The 23,755-nt window shown below is 41.0% G+C and overlaps 1 protein-coding gene across 5 annotated transcripts in view; it reads left to right on the forward strand.

Annotated features, from left to right (window-relative positions):
• The first annotated feature begins 565 nt into the window (after nucleotides 1–565).
• The window catches only part of TMEM161B (transmembrane protein 161B), a 55,331-nt gene continuing 32,141 nt past the window's right edge, over nucleotides 566–23,755 (forward strand). For 3 of the 5 annotated variants that reach the window (XR_012658130.1, XM_075079904.1, XM_075079907.1), the window contains exons 1-4: nucleotides 589–686; nucleotides 10,799–10,902; nucleotides 17,401–17,481; nucleotides 22,399–22,496. Coding sequence is in view for 4 of the 5 variants with exons in the window: in XM_075079904.1 (XP_074936005.1) it covers nucleotides 684–686; nucleotides 10,799–10,902; nucleotides 17,401–17,481; nucleotides 22,399–22,496 (286 nt within the window). In the remaining variant the exon portion in view is untranslated. Of the gene's footprint in view, nucleotides 687–846; nucleotides 1,020–10,798; nucleotides 10,903–17,400; nucleotides 17,482–22,398; nucleotides 22,497–23,755 lie in introns of those variants that run through there. The other 2 variants (XM_075079906.1, XM_075079905.1) reach the window with 2 other exon arrangements.

Below are 23,755 nucleotides of genomic sequence, written 5' to 3' on the forward strand. Positions count from 1 at the left end.
GATCCCGACCCAGCACGACTTCCAGCTTCACCTTCCTCCTCTGCGCATGCGCCTCGGCACCGCCTGCCCGGAGACGGACAGAGCGACCAGGGTGCATGCGCAGATGCGCGGGCGTGCTCCTTTCCCGCGCCGCCTTTCCTCCCCGCACAGCTGCTGAATGTCTTCCCAACCCCCCACTCCCGCGTCCCCGTTTCTCTCCTGGTGGGCACCGGCGCTGCCGCCCCGCCGCGGGTTCCCCCTCCTAGGGGTCAAGTAAGGAAGTCAGCCCTCGGGGAGATCCGCCTCACGTGGCCGGGGTCGCGCCGGTGCCCTGCCCGGTGCCGGCTGCCCTCGGCGCGCCTGACGGATGTCGCATAAAAGGACAAATGGGCCTTGTGTCCCGGTGGGGGCCTCCCCTCCCCTTATTCCTCTCCGCTCGAGGGGGCGAAACGGGGGGCATGGGAGTGGCCGGCGAGGCGTGGGGCACAGCGCGCCGCCGCCCCCATTGGCGCAGGCAGTTGTTTGGACAGCTGAGGCGGGCCTCGGCTCGGCGGGGTCCTGCCGTGACCCGCGGGGCGGGCGGGAGGCGGTGCGGCGGGGCCTGGCGGGAGCGGCGGCGGCGGCTTTATGTGCTGGGAGCGGGACCGGGCCGGGCGGCTGGAGCGGCAGCGGCGGAGGCGGCGGGGGGGGCCGGGCCCGGCGCCATGGTGAGCGGGGCAGCGCGGGGGCGACGGGGCGGGGCGGCGGGGCGAGGCCGCCCGCGGTGAGGTGAGGCGGAGGGTGGCTGCCCTCCCGTGGGGTGCTGAGGCGGGGGTCTCAGGGCCTGCCGCCCCCTGCCCGCCTCGGCTGCGGGGGTGGGGTAGGGGAGGAGGGAGACCGTTGGTGTCTGTCATCACTACTCGTGAAGAAAATAACCATGCCGTTTGCTTCCTCACCGTGATCTCACACCGGCTTCCCGGGGGACGTTTCCCCCCTTTTGCCGCTTTTGCACGGAGAAGCGGAGCGAGCGGCGTCGCTCCACGGGCCGCACCGGGAGTGAGGTGCGTGGTTGTAAGTGCGCAGAGCTGCCTGCTGTCGTCATCTGCAGAACCGCTGCAAACAGGCCGTTTGGTTAACGGATTAAAGGCATTAATCTGTTTAGCAGATCAATTAATTACCAAAGGTAATTATAATTTAGTTACCTGTGGTCTTGAGCATATCGAGAAACCTTTGCCAAACACTTTGTTCTTCATTACTACTAGTTTGCTCTCCGTGCCCTGGGTGACGCCTGTAGTGCAGCTGTAGTAGGCGCCGTGGCAGCAGGTGAATATGTTGGGTTTGTGAAAAATCCTGCCTGGGATTAAGTTTCTTGTCAGGTGTTGTAGCGCAGACACGACCTATTGCACCTGGCATAACACACAGTAAATGAACTATTGGCAGCAACAGAAGAGCAAAGTTTCAGTGGTGTAATTGCTGCTGATGACATAAACTTGATGAATATGCGTAGCTTAAATAGTGGAGGCTGAGTATTTCATGGATGGACCTCAGTTGCTGTAAAGATAAACTGAATTTTGTATTTAGGTCTTTCTTACCATTGACTTAGTTACCAAAGCACTGGAGTTGGTTGGTTCTGCTTTTAACATACTTATTTTACAGATAGGAGATAGATGGAGCACCGTAGGGATACATAAGCACAGTTATAAAGACTTATTTTGTATGTGCCATTACATATATTTATCTATCTTACGGATATAAATGCCATTGTGTCATTTTAACTATGGTGACATAGTATTTGTTCAGATGATGGAAGTCTTGCATTGGGAATACTCTTTAGAGTTATACCTTGAGTAAAATCTGACTTCTAACTGTTTGAATACTTTTAATCACCCGATTCTACTAAGGTACTTTTTAATGGTGCATGTTTTAAAATCTGAAAGGAACTGTGTTTGTTTTTTTTTCTTATTATGTCTTTTCCTGTATTCTTTTTCTTTTTATTTTCAGTAGAGGTTAGAATATTTAATCTAAAGGTCTTGAGAGACTCCTGTCATTTGTAGGCGTGCATGGGTGCTGCTGTCTAGCTCTTATATTTGAAACTACTTCTGAACAGTTGCAGGCAAATACAGCTTTTCCTCTCAGCGTAGGTCCTTATTTAAATAAACTGCGTGCTTGCTTCTGTTGCCTCATGAGGTTGAGGCAACTGCTAGCTGCTGGCAGTATGGACAAATAATTTTTGGATGTGTTTCCATGACGTAAGAGAAGGGAAAAGATGACAGTCCACTCTCATGCTGTTTGGAAGCGGTATTCTCCAGTGCCAAATCAACAGGAGAAAGAGGTGTTCATCAGTTTCTTTTGCATCAAGAGCCTTATAAATCAAGTCATCAAAAGAATTTACAGGCAGTGCTCTGCCAAGTTAGGACCGCCAGGACTCGCCTCTGTAGTGCAGTGCCAGCTATTCTCACAACTTAAGCTCTGCACAAGTATCTTAATGCTATAAGGCCATGGTGTTTTAGACTGTTAAGCAGAGATGTTGAAGACTTTTCACTTTTTATACTTGGAAGGATCCCTGTGCTGGCAAAGCCTGCTATTTAGGAAGCAAATTTCTACAGAGAGCTTTCATAGCTCCTGCTTCTGTTAATTGGGAAAATATGGGTAAACTAGATTTTTAAAAATATTTGAATACTAGTAATAGAATATAACCTTGTTTTTTTCCCTTGTAGTAGATCAGTTCTATGAACTATTTTTACTTGTAATTTAATAATACGCTGGATATGTATTGGTGTTCTGCACAACAGACATTCCGTATTGGCTTCTTCAGTAATAGTGATAATTCTACGATTTTGTAAGTGCCTGTTCCAGACATGAGATTCCTACAGCTATAACTCAATTTGCCTGACAGTCACTAGTTCTGTAATCTTTGTGCTTAGAGAGCGTCAGTGGAAAGAGAAGCAAGAACATAGGTAAAACATGACTGGCTGACCGGAATGTAGTTCTGGTTTTAAACAAAACGCCTTGTTCCAAAGGCAGTTGTACTGTTGGTGGCTGCCTCTACTTAGTAGTTTACTGCTCTCATTTTCAATATGTGGAAAGACTAGTCAAGAGGAAAGTGACCTTTGGGTGGGAAAGACCCACGAAGGTGAGCAGTTTGATGGTTGTCCGGAATTCCTTGTGTGTTCTTCACATAACTTTGTGCATCTTTTGTTCATCTCTGCTGTGTTGTAAACAGTAGCATGCGTAGGACAATACAAGCCGAGGGAAAACTTGGCCATGACAGAAGAAAAAAAAAGAAATCTGAGTTTTGAAGGGGTGGCTTGGCATAGATTTCTTTCCCAGAATTAGCTTTATGAATGTCTGATTTTTACAAATAGTAAGATTTAAACTGCCTCAGATTGCCGACTATTCAAGAGATGATTCTGACTATAGAAGTTTTGTGAAAGTAGTCTCTTTCACAGGAAGGATGCATTTTAAGAGTTTGTACAGTGACCTCAGTTTTCTCTGGCCATCCCATGTAATGTTTTCTCCTGTTTAGCAAACAATTTTGAATTGCATATATATTTCAGGAGAGCACTGCCTTGCTTTTTCAAGCTGCAGCTTGAGCGTGGACGTATACGCATGGAGAAAACTTTGTGTATGGAAAAGTCTAGTCTAATAGTAAGAGCAATAATGTGTCATCGATTAAATGGCGTTTCAGATAGGTTGTATCAACTGAGCTTCTAGGCTTCACAAATACTGCGCTTTTGGAATTACAGGTGATGAAGAGTATTTGTTGTATTCTTCTAGAGATCTTGCTGGTCACTACTAATATCAAAACTTTTCCATTTCTCACCTGAAAATTCACAACCCTGTTAGTATGTTTGTGTGCCACCATTGGAAGAGATTGATATGCCCTGAATTGACATCTGTAGAATACTCCAGTGCACTTGTGCAAAAAAAACCAAAACCAAACCTCTTGTTTTTACAAGGCTCGCTACCTCAGAAATTAAGTAGCATTGCATTTCTGAAGGTGAAGGTGTAACTAGGATTCTTCTAGCTGCTCCTTCAGGCATGCAGTTGTATAGCTGTTGCAGTCCTGGTGCATACAGTGGTTGGCTCAAGGCCCTCATCTTGAGGTGCAGGAGGTGGTTGTTGTTAGGGAATGAGTAGTTTCAAAGTCCCATGTAAATCTAGGTGTTTGAATTATGTGTGATATCTAGGTAAGCGGTAAGGAAAAAGAGGGGGAAAACCTGACCTGTTACTACAGGTGTGGGAGAATAACCTTGAGCAAGGTCAAAATGTGGGGACTGGAGTGGTGTCTTGGCATAAAACTATTAATCTTGGCTGCCTTTGCTCTGCACGCTCTGTAAATCAATTCATGTTGAAAAGACAAATGTCCTCTAGGCAGAAGTACTTTAAAAAAATCTGTTTGTTTTTTCTTTTATTTGTTCTGAGATAGCTGTCAGCATATTATAAGTGTGCTTAACTGGTAGATAAGAATATTGTAACTTTATCTTAATTGCTTATTCTTGCTTTTTGTTCTCCTAATCAGGAACTGTCTCCAGGTGTGTAGTATAAAGGTTATAGACTGAAAACCAAAGTCTAGGTTATATTTTATTCAACCTTACACTGTTGCCTTTTGGACCTGTTATCCTTTTTTCATGATTTTAAGAAATCTGGCAATCTTCCCTTTAGTGCAGCTGCTAACATGTCTCTTGTAGACTGCTTACACATTCTCTACAATGTTTTATTAAAAGCTTTGTTGTAGAACGTGCGCCGTGTTGCAGAAGCCAAAGTAAGAATGCGGTACTTACTGAAGGTCCTGGAACTGAGCACCGTGCTCAAGGCTTTTAAGGTGCCTCTAACCGAAGACCTTGCTCCGCAGCAGAAACACAGCCAGACTGCAGTTTATTAGACAGTGCAGTCCCTATGTGGTAGTACTGTTCGAGTCTCATCTTTGACCACGAGGTTGCTTTCCAGCCTCTGCTGTGCAGAGAAACTGACTTAACCATCTTACCCAGTCAGCTTTCCTTTGGGCTGAGCGCTTCTCGGCGTTACAGGTGGGCAGGAATGTCTCCCACCAGCGAGATACTGACTTCTCCCTCCAGTGTCTGGAATGGATTTCAAATTCCAAGCTGCGAAGGTGAAGTGTGATAGGCCATGGATGCCTGTGGAGTCAGAAAGTGCTGAAGGTCTTATGAAATGAATTAAAATAATGTCATTTTCCACAAACTGTTCTGTAACTGCAGACACTTCATTTAATCTGGTCAGCAGTTCCTCATCTCTAAGAGGTGAATTGTGCTTCCATTACTTTTGAGTCAAGCCTGTCAATGATTGTGTACTCAATTACTTTATCACTGATCACACAGGTTGATGTGTTCCAGGTTTTGTTCACCACAGGCTCTCAAAACCCCCATGTGATCGTGGACTTTAACCTTGAGCTGCTTCTCCCTCAATCATGTATCATACTCGGTTAAGCAGGGCTAGATTTTTCTTCAGTTGCGGATTTCTGGCTAAATTCTAACTCTGTGTCCTCTAATTTAGAATATGGCAAATAGAGGATATAAGATACTGGTGGGAACCAACACCTGATCTTCACTTATGTTCCTGAAATGAGTGGTTTTGAATTTAAACTGATATTAGTGGTAACAGGAAGACTTAAAAATATGTGGGAGACTTGATCTAGACAGAGCCTGGGTTGGAGTGGACCCCATATTTTGTGGTTTTGTGTGTGTGTAAGATGTGTTGTTGTAATATGACATAGTTTGGGATGTTGTAAATTTTTTCCCAGGGTGTATTAATAAACATATAAGTAGCCTGTAACCATGTGCAGGCAGAACAGTAGAGGTGGCAAAATACTGTGCTTTGCACATAGCATGTTATTTTGAGTGAGCATATCACCTACTGTATTCCTGTGCCATGTGTTCTTGGCTGATTGCAAGAAGATTAATGCAGTGGAATTTTTTTAATTTAATGTGACAGCTTTACTCTGTTAACATATTGCCTGTGGTTGATTACTAACCTTCAGGAATACAGAGAAAAATTCCCTGATCAAGTGAGTGGGTATATCCGTTTTTTGATTGCTTGTAGAAAAATACCAGAAGGATATTTCTACCACAAAGTCAGATTCAAAATTAAGATTAGGGATATAATTGTGGTTTTTCTTTTTTTTATTTTTCTAAAAAAAATTTTAATGGCTTAAAATTTGTTAGGCCGTTTTGATTTGTAAACTTAAATATTTTTGTAGGTATTTCTGTTTTTAAGAAACACAGTAGTAACCTTTATGGGAGTGAGCACAGTGAATTTCTGGTGAAAGGGAGTGGTGAGGATGCAGAGAGATGTTCAGTGGCTGAAGATGAAATAATCTTAATGGGTTCAGTTACAATTTACAGCCTTCCCTTGAGTAAGGAAATGGGTTTCTGTAGGTGCACTTTCAAATAGTCTGTTGAATTGTAAGTGTTTTACCTCAGCTAGTTGATGTAGCTTTTACACTGAGATAGTGAACTCTGAGGATCATGGCTTGGCAGGCAGGCTAGATGGAGGTAAAATGGTACCTCTCACATTGTGTGGAAGTGATTATCATGAAGTGGTCAGAATAAACATTTGATTTTTAAAATGCATGGTTTGTTTTATAAACAAATCAGAGGATAGATTTCCTGAGCAATTTAGTAATTTAAATATCTCAGATACATTATGCAGGCAGGTTGTTACAATAACGCTTCTTTTCATTTTAAGTACACTTCTTAGCTAGGGAATTGGTTTGAGGAATCTTATGCACAGGACTCCAAGATGCAAAGAATCACTAAAAAAGGTAGAGTGTTTATACACTCTACAGCTTTCATACAGTTCATACAGCTTTCAGTCATGATCTTGGTGACATGGAGCATAAGCAAAAGTGAGGTCTGACTTTTTGAGGTACCTCAGAGAACTGGTGGCACCAATGTAAAGGAGCACTAGAAATTTCAAGGAGGGAGGAGGGGTTAACAAAGAGGGGCGGGCTTGAGTACTAAAGAAACTTAATGATACCGTAAAAAACCCAAGGAAGGTGTTATATCAAGTTATTAAAAAGTAACAAGTACTTCTAAATGATACTTGGCACTTTGTTATGAGATGTGTGGTAACATATTGAAAGTGTTTACGAATGGTGAAAGGTAATTCATGCTATCTTAATCTCAATCATGTTTTATTAAGGAGGATACTGGGCATCACCTACAACATTTAATTTCCCTATAATGTTTTATAAAAGCAATATTGACACAATTCCTCATTTATTTAAATGAAAAGAAAAAAATGTTGAAGGGAGAAAAGAGAAGAACTTCCTTTAGTACAATATTTAAGACCAAAGACGGTATTGCTGGTGAGGAGGGGGAAGGTTGATGAAGAGTGGTGAGTCCTGTAGGTTAACAGCTGGTTGCATAACAGGCGTTGACAGCAGGGACTTGGCTTGTATGTCCGTAGATCCCACTCTGAGGTTTGAGGACTGCGAGGAAGGGACAGCATCCACCTGATTAAGTGGGGCAAAAATCTTTGCCAACAGGCTGGCCAAACTGGTGTGGAGACCTTTAGGCTAGGACTGAGACAGGAAGGAGGTGATAACTCATAAAGCAAGAGGAAAAAGTGGTGAACTGGGTTGGTAAGCAAAGACTGCAGGGTGTTGTGCAGAGAAGTCCTTGAAAACAACTAAGCAGGGCAGAGGAGGACCCACACAAGTATAGGGGCACAAATAAGGAAATACCTGTACACAGGTAGTGAGGCCATCATTATGGGGAGAAGCTTTCATACCTCTTCTGGGAAACTGGCACACTTGGGTGCATCCCTGACCTACTTATACACTAATGCATGTAGTATGGGGAGAAATTTGGAAAGCAAGGGGCTGTATGAAGGTGCAGAGCTATGATATAATTGGGATAACAAAGTTGTGATGAGATAGGTCATATGATTGGAGTGCTGCCATGAATGGATGCAAGCCCTTTAGAAGGACTGGCTGGGTTGGTGAGGAGGGGGACTTGCTCTTACGTGAAAGAGCAGCGGGGATGCATGGAGGTCTGCCATGGGACAAATTATAAGCCTCAGGTTTCCAGGCAACAGTCTTATAGGGTACTTCAGCTACCCCAGTGTCTTCTGAAGAGACAACACAGTGGGGTGCAAGCAATCCAGGAGAATTTTTTTTGTATGCTTTGATGGCAAGTTTCCTAACACAGGTGGTTGGTTGGGTAGCTGATGAGGAGAGGTGCTCTGCTGGACCTCAGACTTGCAAACAAGGAAGAACTGGTCAGTGAAGTGAAGGTTGTGCAGCCTTTGCTGCAGTGACCATTGGATGGTAGAGTTCAGGATCCTGACAGAGGAAATGAGGCAAGTAGCAGGTTCACAATGCTAGACTTCAGTAGAGCAGAATTTGGCCTGATCAGGCCTCAGTGTGGAAGTCTCCAATGGGATATAGTCTTGGAGAGAAGAGATGTAAGGGAAAGCTGCAACCAGCTGGGACGCCAAGCTTAAAGCGTTGTAGATTAGTGGTGCGAAGTCCAGCTGGAGGCTGGTCACTAGTGATGTGCCCAGGAGTTGATACTGGTGCCAGTTGTCTTCAGCATCTTCATTACTGACCTAGAAGATGGAAGGGAGTGTGCCTTCAGCAAGTTTGTGGATGGTGCAAAACTTGGAGTGGCTGCTACATCAGGTAGTTGTGTTGCCATTCAGAGGGACCTCTACAGGCTGGAGAAGTGGGTCAGCAGAGTCTCATGCAGCTCAGCAAAGGGAAGTGCCAAAATTCCTGAGGAGGAATAAGCCCAGGCATCAGTACGTGCTGGGGGTTGCCCATCTGGAAAACAGTTTGGCAGAAAAGGACTCAGGTCCTGGGGATCATTAAGTTGACCACAAGCTAGCATTAAGCCCTTGTGGCAAAGGTGGCCAACAGCATCCTGGGATGAGAATCACCATCTGGTTGACAAAGATGCTCACCTCTGCTCAGCACTAGCGAAGTACTGGAGCACTGCATCTGGTTTTGGGTTCCCCAGTACGAGAGAGATGTGGGCTTACTGGAGAGAGTCCAGCACAGGGCCACAAAGATGGTGAGGAGACTGGACCATCTGTTGCATGAGGAGAGGTTGAGAGAGCTGGGACTGTTGACCGTAGAGAAGGTTCAGGAGTCATCCGTGTGTATAAGTACCTGATGGGGAGGCGTAAAGAAGGTGGAGCAAGACTCTTCTCAATGGTGCCTCGTGAAAGAACAAGAGGTGATGGACACAACACAGGATATTCCATTTAAACATAAGAAAGAAAAAAAACTATTTAAGGTGTGGATGGTCAAACACTGGCACAGATTGCCCAGGGAGGTTGCTGAGTCTGTCCTTGGCTACATTCAAAATGAGTGTGGACATATGGCTGTGAGCAACCTGCTCTAGCTGACCTTGTTCTTGGCAGGGGGGGTTGGACTAGCTGATCTCCAGCGGCCCCTTCCAGTCTCAGCTGTTTCACCATTCTGTAAGAATTGCTCTTTCCTTTCCCAGATTATCTTTGCACTGAGAGAAATTTCTGGTAAAAATAACGTGTGGTTAAATTTCCACGAAGAGAACAGGTATGCTAGGTGGGAGAGGATGTGTTTGAGCAACAGCAGTACTGCATGCTGTGTGGCTAGTAAGATTTGTCCCTCAAAACACCTCACTCCTCCTTTTGGGGAATTGTGGGAGAAAATGTTTCTCAAGTGTATAAGCTAATCTGTGTTTTATTTGCTAGTGGTTAATTGTGTACTGCTTCCGTATGTCAAAATACTTTTGCCTCCTGACCTTCTGGAGCACATTGCATCAGTGCAAAACTAGTGGAGTGCAATTCCCAACTTCTGCAGCTATAGAGGGAGATATTTTATCCTGTGCCTGTATTCCTTTCCATGAAAGTGTTCTAAAAAGCAGTTTAAAAGAGTGGAAATAGTGTATTTGGTTGATTCTTAGTGTCTTTTCACTTGCGTGCTTTTAAGTTTCCCTTGCATATCTGTTTGATACTTTTTACTGTTGCTTGTGATGTTTTAAGCATGAAAATCTTGTGTGTAAATAGAGGAAATACAGTGTACATGCTTCATGCTGGTTTTTAATGTGGTGTTAGTATTAGCTGATGGAATTTCATGTGCAGGGTAAAAGTAATACAATGCAACATTTAACTCATTGTTATTTAGCTTTAGAAGTTTAAAGTTGCTTCATTTAAAAACAAAACAAAAAACTAAAAATCCAAAACCCCAAACCCAACCAAACCACCACCACAACAAATAGAATTAAAGCTTGCTGAGTGACTGGGAATGAGATTAGTGCTGTCTCTGCTGAAGTGCCAAATCTGATCAAGAGTTGGAGGTTAGTGAAGCTGTGCTGATTCCTGTGCTCCCTCCCCTCTCCTCCCCACCTGTGCCTGGAGTTTAGCGAGGAGCCAGGGCTCTGGAGTAACCATAGGCTGCATATCACACGTGGATGTTGTGAATTATTGTTAATTTCAGTGGGTTTGTGTGGTGTCAGCTGTTAAACCGTGTCAGAATGGAAGAGACCACAAAAACCAAGATTGTAATCAGTGATGTAATTTTAAGGCATAATATCTTGTGAAATGCCACGTCCACATGTGGCTTTGCAGTCTGTGAAAGAGGGGACGTATGTTACCAGCCTCGTGACCTGGCAAAGCCTTTTCCCTTCCATGAAGTTATGCACCTGATCATAGCAAGTTCCAGGCGATTTCTTGAAAACAGATATGGTATGTTTCTTTCCTCCTCCAGTTTAAAAAGAACCCCAAAATGGTAGGGATAACTTACAAGGTGTTTTTAATTTGTAATTTTTTTTAAAGGTACTTCAGCACTTTTCTAAAACACATAATGACTTGTTATTAACTTGTTCCTCTACAGGGTGTGATAGGTGTACAGTTGGTGGTTACCATGGTAATGGCTAGTGTCATACAGAAGATCATACCTCACTATTCGCTTGCTCGTTGGCTTCTCTGTAGTGGCAGGTAAGCTAAACAGTTGCTATACTGTGTGATTATGGTAATGCAGTTATGCATCAGAGTAGTAACAGTAAACCATGCTTATTCCGGTTGTTTTCTTGAAAAAGAATTAATCTGCTTTTCTTAAATTTATTACCATAGCATTGTGACACTTGACTTACAGGCTCAAGGTCTAAAGACAGGGTTGCTGTAAAAGAGCAGACTTGTTTGTTGCTATTAATTGTATCAGTCATAAAGTCCAAGTTTTATATTATTAAAGGCACAAGCTACATACTTTAATATTAAAAAGCTGGACTGAAGGCAAGGCACTGAAGAATGGAAGTTTTTTTCTCTACACTGCCTCAGGTTTCTTGATAATCCACCTGCTTATTAGCTTTGCATATATAAGGAGTGCTTAGGTATTTATTAAAAATTCTAATCTTTTTAGTACTTTATAGGACAAGATTAGTATAATTTTTAATATACCCCTTCCTTATAACAGTAGATCAAGCAGACATAATGAGTTGCAAGGGGAGCATTCCCTCTGTGGCTATATCCATAATAACAACGAAAACCAGCAGCTGTTTTGAATATAAATCAGTATCTTAAAAGAATCATGGACACTGTTTTTTCGTTTGGGAAGAGAAAACCTTTGTATGATTAGAAGGTACTGTGCTGTCTTTTGTAACGGTTAAAATTTTGAGAATACCAAATCTCTACTCCCTGATTTCTGAAGGAGTATCATTGAATAATGATGTCCTTCGTAGAAGTCTCAACCAAGCTCTTAGTTTTCCATTGCCTTTTTGGCTCTGCATCTCAGTTTACCAACTTTCTTTTTAATTTTCCCCACTTCATCACCCAACGAGTTGCTAATGAAAAATTACTGTAAATGTTGTTTAGATGAGTGTTAGGTATAATGGAAAACAGTAACTGTCAGGTGAATAACATGAACAGGAATCATACTCTTAACTGTTGACCAGGTTTCAATGTTGACCATGTCTGCAGGGTATTGATCACCTTTTTGTACTCTAAAAAGAGTATAAATTAATGAATATGAAATTGCTTACCATTTATTTTTAAGGTGTGTTAGTACCATTGTGTGTGTTATCAGCAATTATTCAAATGACATTTTGTATTTTTATGTCATATTTAAAAGATTTATTAAAATGTTTTTATCAAAATTTAAATATTTAATTGTTCCTTTTGAAGAATTGCTTGATGATATGCCTGTGTTTGTTCTTCATTCTTGAGAAGTTTTACTTTCTGTGTCCTTGTTCTTAGTCGTGACTTGTGCCAATGACAGGGAGAGGTTTGCTGTCCAAATATTTTTTCATAATCCTTTTCTCCTTTTATCCTCCCACACCTGCAGATTGATAAATACACAAAGCAGGATTTTTGCATTTCTGCTTATGGAATTCTGCTCCCATTGAAGTCAATGGGAACCTTTTATGTTAGTAGCCTTGAAAATCTCATGGTTGCTTTTCAGTGTTCTTCTATTTATCTGGTAACTATTTTAGTGCATTGTAATTTCAGTCATTGTGGATAACCTCTTGAATACAAGAATTATGTAAAAAGCCAGAAATAATTCTGTGTTCCAAAAATAAAAACAAGTCAGAAGCTTCACTGAAACAAGAATCTGAATTTTAATGGCAGAAAGAGAAACAGCTCTCAGCTTAGCTGAAAAACTATCTTTTATGTTAATCCATTTTCCTCAGTGATGTCTTGTTGTCATCAGTGTTTTCCTTGACGGACCTGTGTGCATGGGGTGGTGGAGGGTTTTACACACCTGTAAGCGTACAGGCACAGGCAGACATGCTCTTAAGCAGTCCAGCTTTCCTAGGAAAAGCTACTGCCTGCTCCTATTTTCCTTTGTCGATATACTTCAACTAGTTTTGGGTTCCCAAAACTGGTTTTTAAGTTAGTTGGCTTAAGTGTCTTTCTTCCAAAAGATTGGGAGGCTTTTCTAGGCAAGATAGTCTGAAGTGGCTACAGATAGTCCTTGCCAAATGGGAGGGAGGATAAACACATTACAAGACAATCCAGAAACTCTTAAGTGTCAAGAATTCTCTGAGAGTTGGAGCCCCTCTGCTACGAGGACAGTCTGAGAGAGTTGGGGTTGTTCAGGTTGGAGAAGAGAAGGCTGTGGGGAGACCTTATTGTGGCCTTTCAATACTTAAAGGGGGACTATAGGGGGGATGGGGCGAACTCTTCAGCAAGGCCTGTTGTGACAGGACAAGGGGTGATGGTTTTAGATTAAAGGAGGGTAGATTTAGACTGGGTATAAGGAAGAAATTTTTTACAATGAGGATGGAGAAGCATTGGAATAGGATGCCCAAGAGGTTGTGGAGGCCCCATCCCTGGAAACGTTCAAGGTCAGGTTGGCTGGGGCTCTGAGCAACCTGATCCAGTGGAGATGTCCCTGCTTATTGCTGTGGAGGGTGGACTAGATGACGTCTAAAGGTCCCTTCCCACCCAAAGAATTCTACGTGTCTAGGAGTTGGTTTCAAGATGCCTGTATGTGTACATTCAAAGTCCGTTAAAAGGAAATGTGGACATTTCAAAATATGAAAGAATTGTTAGAATAGACGTAATTACTCATTTACAGAATGAGCAGTTATCACTGACTGTTGAAGAACCATTTACTTAAAGAAATACAAACTTTTTCAATCATTGCTATTTTCAGGGCTTCAACAGAATTTGAATATTCATATTTATTGAAGTGGCAGCGTGGGTATGAGCATAGGCCCTTGCATTTTTAATTAATACAATGTACCTTGCCAAAATGTTGCTTTTAAGTTGCTCAGCTACATTCTATTTTCAGGCCACTTTGGGAAGACAGGAGAAAATGGATGTTTTGTTGTGCATTCATTAATGACCCTCATTCAAATTAACTGGGGCATATCTGTGCTGCTCTTGCTATTCAGACTAACTTGGATGTGTCAAAGCTGCAGACTACTCAGGGGTAGGATCTGTTTTAAATATATATAACCAGATAGGAACTACTTTTTTTTTGGCTCTACCTTGATGAAGATGTTTGTTCAGAGTTCTTAATTTTGAGATTTTAAATGCAAGGTGTATATGGTTTATTAACTAAAAAATCCCAAAACTTGTGTATCTTATTAATTGTAATTATGAATGACTTGCAACATAATTCTGTAATTAAGAGCAAATTCTGGTTTAAGTGCTTGTTTTGGGTTAGTATGTTACACAGAACAAGAATTTTGTCTGTTCTGCTGTAATAGGTATTGTTTTTCTATCTGTCCAGGAAAGATTGTGAAAAATTAGCTTCCAACACAGGTGATTCTCATCAATACAGGACTGCTTGTGGAGCTGTCATGTTGACAGTCTGAACATGCCAAGTTCAGAACTGGGAGATGGTGAATGACCAAGCAGAAAACTATTTCTCTGCTTTTTCTCTAGGTCGTGTGAAAGGTAGGAGGAAGTTAGTATCTCCAATGTAGTTTGTTGTCTTGGATGAAAAGGTAGCTACTCTGGTTTCTGTGTGATTCTCAGTCTTCACAAAGTGTCTTTTGCAGCAAAGTTTGCAAACAGCAAATTTTTCAGTTGGGACGATGCATGATAAAAATAAATGAATGAAATAAATTCCACTCTTACTGATTGCTCAGAAAAACACCTCAAACAAAATTCAGCCTCTCCACCCCAAAACTCCTTGTTCGTGCAAAGTCTGTAGTAGTTGCCACTTTCAGTTTTTGAACTGGCATTGAATTCCTTCAAGAGAAATTTGCATCATGCAATGGTTTAGGTCTCTGTGATGTATTATTGGTTGGTACTGAAGTTCTTTTCTCTTGAATAACTCCCAATATCAGCAGTACCTACTGACACAGGCTCGTGGAAGCCCTTGCTAACCAGACTGTATTCTTTGTAATATTGCTGGCTTGAACTCCTACTTACGGTTACACTAGTTTTTCAGTTATTTTAAGGTGATGTCCATGAGCTCTGTGCAACTGCCTGTTTAATGCTTGCTACACAGCAATTACACTGCTGAAATTTGGAGCTTTTCCTGAAATGTGTTGTAGTCTTGTGGCACCGTTTTAATTCATTCCCACGTCCCTGTCCTCAGCCAGGTTTAGTGTGGTGTCAAGGACAGTGTCAGGACAGAGGGGCTGTGTCTCCTGTTCAAGATCTGCCAGGCAGGCATATGCTCAGTGATTCAGACATTTCATCCAAATTGTACCTATTCTTGCTTGCAGTCTTTATATCCAGTGTCTCTTGCAGCACACCTGTACGCACGATGTGTCTGTGCCATTGTAAGGAAAATAGATGATGTATAACGTTGCTTGTTGTGGCTGCTTGCGTTTGGGACTGTTTCTGCTTTTGGCATAAGTCTCATAACAGTGGACCTCCCTCAGTATTTGTTTTGTAGGCAGTGTCCCATGAAGAATGACAAAAGTTTTTTTTATATTTACATGAAAGGCCATATTCTGCAAATATAAACCTAGGTGGACCAGACCTCCACCTGGGACAGGAGCCTTTCCAAAATAGAGTGGGGAATCAAGTGTTATCAAGTGCTTTGAGATTATTTGGATTTGATGTTTATTTTCCAAATTTGCCTTGCTATTTTTCTGAAATTGGATTAACATAATCTCTAACTTGCCAGTGTAGATTTGAGTGGTCCTACTTGATGAGGTTTTCTTAACGTGAGAAGTACTGATGGTTATGGATTCCATTAACATCTCTGACTATTACCCTATGTTAACCCATGTCACCAGTTAGTGGCCTCCAACTCCAGAAGAGTACTTCCACATAAATACAGATAAATGTCCCAAGTCTGTTCCTATTAATTAGTGGGCTCCTTTGCCTCAGCACTTCAGGATGGAGATCAGAGTGACATCCTTCCTGCATCTGGACAGGAACCCTGCCTTGTTAGTGTGGAAAAGGCCTTGTTTCAGCTACTGAGGTTCTTGACATGTGATTAAGGTAAAATGTACCATGTTAGAGACTTAACCATCTCTAGTTTTCCTCTTCAGAGTTTCCTTGCCACTACTTGCCTTTTAAATAAATGAGCAATGGATGGTGCATTGACCTGTGGAAGTGGAAAAAGTTGCAGCTCAGCTACATGTAAATTAGTGATATTTCTTTTTTTTAATAGCACCTTTTCTAGTAGGAGTTGAAGATATCACTGAGGAAAGGAATGTTGATGTTATGATCTACTTTGCCTAGCAAAAAAGACTGGTAATGGTTCTTTGATAATAGTTATTCTGGATTCTGGAAAATTACTGGGTTTTTGAGAGGCATAATTATACTTCATAAAATAATTTAGAGTATGGTTCTGATGCGTAATTGTAATGGTATAATTATTCTAGTGAACTTTTTCCAGTATCAGTACAACCTTGTTTGCTGTATTTGATAATAACTTGAAAATTTGGTGTTTTGAGAAGTGAAGGGCTTTCACTTGAATGACAAAGTGGCAAAGCTTTCTAATCATGAATAAGCATCCAGTATGCTGAAGAGAACTGAGGTTTAGCTGTGGTTGTTCAGCTCAGGCAGGGTTGGTACTTGCACACAAGGGTGTTTTCATAGAATCAGAGACTACCAGGTTGGAAGGGACCTCAGGATCATCTGGCGCAACCTTTCTTGGCAAAGGCATGGTCTAGACAAGACAGCCCAGCACCCCGTCCAGCTGAATCTTAAAAGCGTCGAGTGTTGGGGAATCCACCGCTTCCCTGGGGAGATTATTCCAAAGGCTGATTGTTCTCATTGTGAAATATTTCCCTCTTGTGTCCAATTGGAATCTACCCAGGAGTAACTTGGACCCATTACCCCATGTCTTTTCCGTGGAACTCCTTGTCAAAAGGGAGTCCCTGTCACCTTTGTAGCCACCCTTTAAATACTGGAACACAGTGATAAGGTCTCCCCCAAGCCTTCTTTTCTCAAGGTTGAACAAACCCAGCCTCCAATGCAGGCTTCCCAGTCCTGGTCACTTTTGTGGCCTTTTTCTGGACCGTCTATAGCCTGTCCACATCTTGTTCACAGAGCGGTGTCTGAAGCTGAACACAGCATTACAGGTGTGGCCTGACAAGCACTAAGTGGGATAGTGACTCCTTTATCTCTGCTGGTGATGCCCTTTTTGATGCAACCCAGCATCCTGTTGGCCTTCTTGGCTGCAGCAGCCACTGTTCACTCATGTTGAGCTTCCTGCCCACCAGGACCCCCAGGTCCCTTTCCACAGAGCTGCTCTCCAGCCAGGTGGATCCCAGTCTGTGCTGCACTCCTGGATTATGTTTTCCCAGGTGCATGATCTTATGCTTCTCCTTGTTGAACTTTGTATGGTCTTGTTCACCCACTCTTCCAGCCTATCCAGGTCTTCCTGCAGGGTGGCTCTCCCTTCCAACATGCAAATACTTCTTTTGCTTCGGTGTTGCAAATGACCATTGTTTTAATATGCATATAGATCTGTGTTGATATATAGTTAAAAAAAACCCCAACCCTGAAGAAAAAAAACCCCAAAACACTAAATTGCTAATACTGATATTGTTTTACTTGCGATTTTCTTTTTTTCTTTAGTTTACGGTGGTATCAGCATCCTACTGAAGAAGAACTACGGACTCTTGCAGGGAAACAAAGAGGAAAGACTAAAAAGGATAGGTAAATACTTGTTTGAAGATTTTTCCTTTCTTTTTTTCTTCCCCCCCCAGCATGATCCATGTAGTAACTCTGCTAGCCAGCTTTTGGTTTTGTGTGGCTTAAAAACTGCTAGTAATGACTGCCCGGCATGCATTGTCAAAGCTGTATACCAAACTGCATACTTTCAGTTTAACAGAGAGTTGAATATGCCTAAATTGTGAAGGAATGCATGATTTCCATTTCACAAAATTGGTTTGTGAAATTGCTGATTTAGTGGCAAGGAGGTTTTTTTAGTGAATGCATTAATTTGGATGAAAACTGAGGAAAGACAAATCTTCTATTAGGATTGAAGTTCTTCATCTTGAAGCAAGAGGAGAAAGATTTGAGTATATTAGTTCAACATAGGATTACTATGAGCCACCACTCTTACACAGCTGTGGAAAAGGTAAATGTGCCCCTAGGATGTATTAGGGGAGGTATTTGTAGTAGAAGAGATAGGGAGATGATAATCCTCTTGGACAAGGGGCCAGTGTAGAGCTTGATCTGGATTAATGTGTATAGTTCTGATCACTCATGTTCAAGAAAAATGAATTTGTATCTGAACAGGTGAACAGAGCACTGTTAGGATCATCCAGGAAACAGAAAGTCTGTCTTACAAGAGGAGGCTAAAAAGCTTGGCTTGTTTAACCTACCAAAAAGATGACTGAGAGGGATGGGATAGCTGTCTGTCAGCTTAAGGTGGAAACAGGTTTCTGACATTCAGGCATGAAGTTCTGGGACAACCTTCCAGAAGTACAACTGCAGCAAGAGCCAAGACATCTTGAGGTGGTAGAGCTGCTATGTTGATGCAAGATTTCTGAATCGTCTATGTCTAAAACAAACCAACCACTCTGACTTTCTTTTTGGTGACAAAGCAGCTTTCCTTTAGTCCTTTTTCTTTTATTCCAGTATGAACTCTTATAATCCACAAACTGAACATATAATCTATGCATTGTAATGTGATTTTTTTTTTCTTCTGTTTCATAACTCTTAAGCTACATGATTACCGACCTTATTTGCCACACTTCAGGGTAAAGAACTAAGTTGTTCCTTTAATATTAAATAACTTTCATTTTACATATTTTCTGCAGTATTCTTTCAAATTCAGAAGCTCATTTTGTGTAACAGTTCTCTGTAACAAATAGAGGCAAAATAATAGTGAATAGCATTACAGTTTATAAGGGTCCATTTAACCAGTAATATTTAATCACATATAAAATTAACCTTAAATACATAACTATAACTTGTAAGTCTACCCATAGGAGCCTTAAACACAAAACCACAATTGCATTGCCAAATAATAATTGTACATTTCTCTTGTTGCCTTTCCTCAGTCTTGGCAGTCTTTTGCCATCCAAAATGAGTGTTCTCACTTTGACCAGAGCAATTACATGCTTTTAGCTGAATGGAAGCATGGCATGTTAATGTAAGCTGACATATAAGCTTAAATTTTGTGATCTTTGGAAAATTTACTGTGGACTTCAGTGGGAACCTGTATCACATGTCACCTCTAGATGCGTTAAGTCCTTTTTCAGTTACTAAATGTCTACATTTAATGTTTCAAACGAGATACTATGTTTTCATGTCTGTGCAGTCAAATTTTGTCAGAGTGATTTAGTTATTACAAGGTTCATATAATTATCGTATTGTATTAACATGTAAATTGTAATAGTTGTAGTTAGTTGTGCTAGGGTAAATCTTAATCAGAGTGGGATATGAAACTTCAAAGAAATCAGGATGGTAATGTGGGGGCTTAAATGATGCTTTCTTTGCTTTGCTGTTGTAACAACAGAATGAATAATACACTTACTTTCTAGTTGATAAATATACCCCTTTGTCCTCTAAAGAAGTGGCTGTTGTTGGAGGAGAACTGTAGTTTAAAGTAGGAATTGTTCCTGTTGTGTTGGTTTGGATGTACTGGTTTAGGTTGCACAAAATGGAATACAGTGCTCCTTTTAGCCAAGGAGATGTGAAACAGATGGTGTAAGAGAAATAAGGATGTATCTATTTGAATTTCTCGTGTCTTTTCAATATAAATAATTTGATTTGTCAAGCCTGTAGTCTTGCAACATGTTGTACCTGCTCCTTACTTAAATACTTTTCTGATTTTAACTAATTAAAAGAGAAATGGTGGAAGGGGATCCCAGGAACTTGCATTAAAATGAGCCTTAGAAACAGCTGTAATGTGAATTTGTAGTCCATTTTATTCAACGAATATTACACTTTAGTGTATTATGCTGTAGGTTATAACAGCACATGAATATTAGGCAGACTTTCTCTTTCAGAATCATTTGTGTTATATTGAATTGTTAGGCTAATGAAAAGGTCCATAGCTACTATGAATTACTTTGAATTAAAGCTGTCAATGATCCTGGGTATGTTCTGACTATGTCTCTTGGATTACGGGTCCCCTGGGATAATTAAAGTGTAGGAACACCAAATTTTGTTGAGCTGAAATGGCTTCAGTGATCAAAATGCTCATCTCACTCAAGATGATGGTACTCCTGGGTGCATACAGTAGGGAAACATCAAGAGTACACCTGGGGGCAGGGAAGCGCACAGAAGCTTGCAGATAGTCAGGTGGCTGGGCAGTGTTTGGGGCTGCTTGTTTAGACTTCTGCTTTAGATTCCTATCCTCAGTTTGTCCATTAAAATTCTTGTGCTTCGGATGATACTAAGAATTAATATCACCTGAAAAAATACTTGTTAATGCCTTCTGTGTGTATTCTCATCTCACACATTAGCCAAGAGGACATAATTCCTTAAAAATAACTTCACGATGGATTTAATTGCTTTTTAATGCTTATGTCCCAATAACTGGCCTGTCTATGGAAAATCTGGCTCCCCTGTAATTTCAGAGGTGCTATTCTAAAATGTGGCAGAGTTTATGGTTTCCTTCTAGCCATTTAGGGGTTTTAAGTTTTGGTTTTGATTTCTACCCCTGCCCCCCTCCCCCCCCCGACCTAACAAAACATTTTCTGACCTGCTTTAATTTTTTTTTTTCAGTAGAGATATGGTAAGTTTTAACGTAGCTAGTAATGGTAACCTCTCAGCCCAATTTCATGTTAACTGGATTTTTTTCAGGTTCTTTTAAAAGCATACTGTTTTCTTCAATTTAAAGTCTAGTAGTGTGGGTTATTTTCAGGAAAGTGAAGACGATGATGTGGGTATAGTTTCAGAGCTCCAGATGAAAAAGCCCCTTTTAAATATGTAACCTTTTATAGTCTTTACATGTATCTCTGCTGTGAAAAATGGTCCCTTGAATATGTGTTAGTTCTAACCAACGATTTGGGAAATATAGTCTAACTTCATGTCATACATATAAGACATACTTTTGTTTATACCGCATTTCAAATATGATTCAGTAGAACTGGAAAAGGGGAGCGATGGTGGCTAGAAGAAAGGTTTCCATACAAGTGTAAGGCTTAAAAGTCTGGGATCTGGCTGAGGGAGGGTTTTGCAACACGTACATATCCAGTGCGCACAGAGGGTGGATAGGGAGCAGTAAACTTACTGCTGTGTTATACAGGGAGGCACCGAATGATGTTAGTAGAGTAGATTTAAGGACTTCTCAATTTGGGACACATGTTGTGGAACTTGGTGCCATAAGACACTATGCAGCTCAACATGTTTCAGGCTCGTTCAGAAAGAGGCAAGTTTAGGTAAATTCATGGAAGTTTTGAAAAATGCTTGTTTCAGAAGATAAAATCCCTGGCTCAGATTATCCTCAAGTTGCTTAATGCTGGAAGCCAGGAAGGGTTTGGCAGTGGGAGGATCAACCTTTGGTTGCCTTATTCCTTTGATTTGTTTAAGCAAGTAGCCACCTGTGTGATAGAAGCAAATGAACCTGCGAGCTACTCTTTATGAAGCCCCTGCGTATTGCTGTTGTGCTCTGCAGCAGTGGCTATAACCTGGAACACAGCTTTGAACCCTGGTGGTGCATTGTGATGTACTTAGCCTTGCTGTCTTCCCAGAAAGAGCACAGTGAATTATTTCTTTTCAAGATGTACTGGATCTTTAGGATTGCTAGTAATACCGCAATAAATATTTTTTCTTTTTTTTGCTTATTTTCATAAGCGGGGTGTGAATTGAAACAAGTCTATAGTATTTCTACATGTACCTTTTTAGGTTATAAAGCTATCTTACAATTGTCTTGTCTTGATGGTTAGTAGGATGGATCTTTCAAGGATCTAGGTTAGTCCAGCTCATGTGATGTGCTTGCTAAGCACCCTGTTGTGACAGAAAGGCGTAACGTTTTTTTGGGAAATGTGTTTTTTATTTTTTTCTTTATCAACTATCTTCCAAGGTAGATTACTGCTTGTTGTTTCCAGTGAATGTTCATTAAATTAACACTGCCAAGTCTGTCTTTTTTACTTATTTTCAATTCAAAGACTTTAACGCTCCTGTCTTCTAGCATCCTGGTCTAGACCTCAATTAAAAAGTCTTGGTTTAGCTTTGGTTTTCTTCAGGGTGTCTGTATGGCAGGGTGGATATATTCTGCTCTATAGTTGTACTCGTATCACTAACGTTTTGAGAATGTGGGAACCTACTAGAACACCCTGTAGCTCCCTGAACAGATGAAAATCAGTGGGCCGAAGTAAATACTGGCAACCGGATCTTGCCCTGATGCATACTTGGGATGCAGCATATAGAAGCCATTTAAACCCATACCACAGTAGTGTGTCAGAGCATTGCCAGGTAAAGCTAGGAGTCATTGACATACCTGGTTATTTCTTGAGATTTTAACTTGAATTAATGCTTTTAGCTAGATGAATAAAAATGTTTGCATTTGGCAGAAAAGTGGTCTGCATGTTTCTTAAATTTGAAATGCTGTGATATATTGAGAAAGTTTGTTTTGCCATATCCATGTGTGTATTATTTATGTATTTATTTTTACAGGAAATATAATGGTCATATTGAAAACAAACCCTTAACCATTCCAAAAGACATTGATCTTCATCTGGAAACAAAATCTGTGACTGAAAGGGATACTATCGGTAAGAATAAGAGGATGCAGATGATAATACATTATTTCAAATATATCCAGATTCTTTCTATCAAGTGGGTTTTTTTTTTGTGATGAATGCTGGCATATCTTTTTTTAATAGACGATGAATGACTAGAAGTGCAACTGATAATAGGGTTAAATGAGAAGGCAAGACTTAGGGCTAAATCTCCTTTGTTGTTCCACGCGTGACATCTTAATAGCAGTGTTACGGAAAACGGTGAGCAGGTGAAATCCAGCATAAAGCACATTTATTGTTGTATCAGGCATCCATAGTAATATGAGACAACACAGAAAAGATCACATCATAGTCTCTTTGAAATATTAGATCATAGCTTTATCCAGAAAAATGACAGTTGGTGGATGCTGAAACATACGCTTTTGGCTCATCTGTAGTGTTGAAACCTAGACCTTTCAGCCACACATCTGAAACACTGAGGTAAAATGCCTAGAAACCAGAAGTGACAGTACAGAAGTAATCAACATTAAGTGTTTTGGAAGTTGCTATTTTTTTTTAAATGACAATTTTTGATTCCTTAATCATAGCCACTCATTCTGTTACAGAAAACTCTTATGTGGGTGTGTGTGTGATACATGTTTTCTTCCTATCTACAGTTTTTATATGCATGTGTTCTCTGCATAAATATTGAAAGAAAGGAAGCGTAGTCATGTGCAGGAGATTTCTCAGCTTAAATTATTGGAGGCAGTGTAGAAAATGCAGAGTTTTTTGAAGATGGCATGTGAAACCTGTGAATGCTTTATTAAATTTGTGTTATTTGCTTGAAATTGTAGCATTTAACTGTGTCCCTTATTATTTATAGATACTGAAACAGTGTAGAGTTTAACTGTCTTTAAAAAGTAATGTGTACAAACTTATTTTGAAATAACTATGTGTTTAGATTCAACAAAAGTACAGGACTTGAAAATACCCAAGCTTGGCCAATTTCATGTGTTTGACATCAGGCAGCTTGTAGTCAACAGACAAATGCTCAGTAATGCTTTGTGACTTTTTAACAGTGTAGATGTAGGGAAGGTGTTTGGGAGGGACAGGCTGCCCTCGTTGTCACAAATTGTACTCTGCAGTTCCCAGCACCTATGGGAGCACCCTCTTCATAAACCGCCAAGCCTGCATGCAACACAGTGTGATCCCCAGAGTTTTTACAGTGGAATTTACACAATGATTTATTGCTGTACAGGAGAGATTTACAAAATCTGTAAGAACACACCATCAGCATCTTAGATTTTTTTTTT

Source organism: Phalacrocorax aristotelis, chromosome Z, assembly GCF_949628215.1.
Source record: "Phalacrocorax aristotelis chromosome Z, bGulAri2.1, whole genome shotgun sequence".
Classification (NCBI taxonomy): Eukaryota; Metazoa; Chordata; class Aves; order Suliformes; family Phalacrocoracidae; genus Phalacrocorax; species Phalacrocorax aristotelis.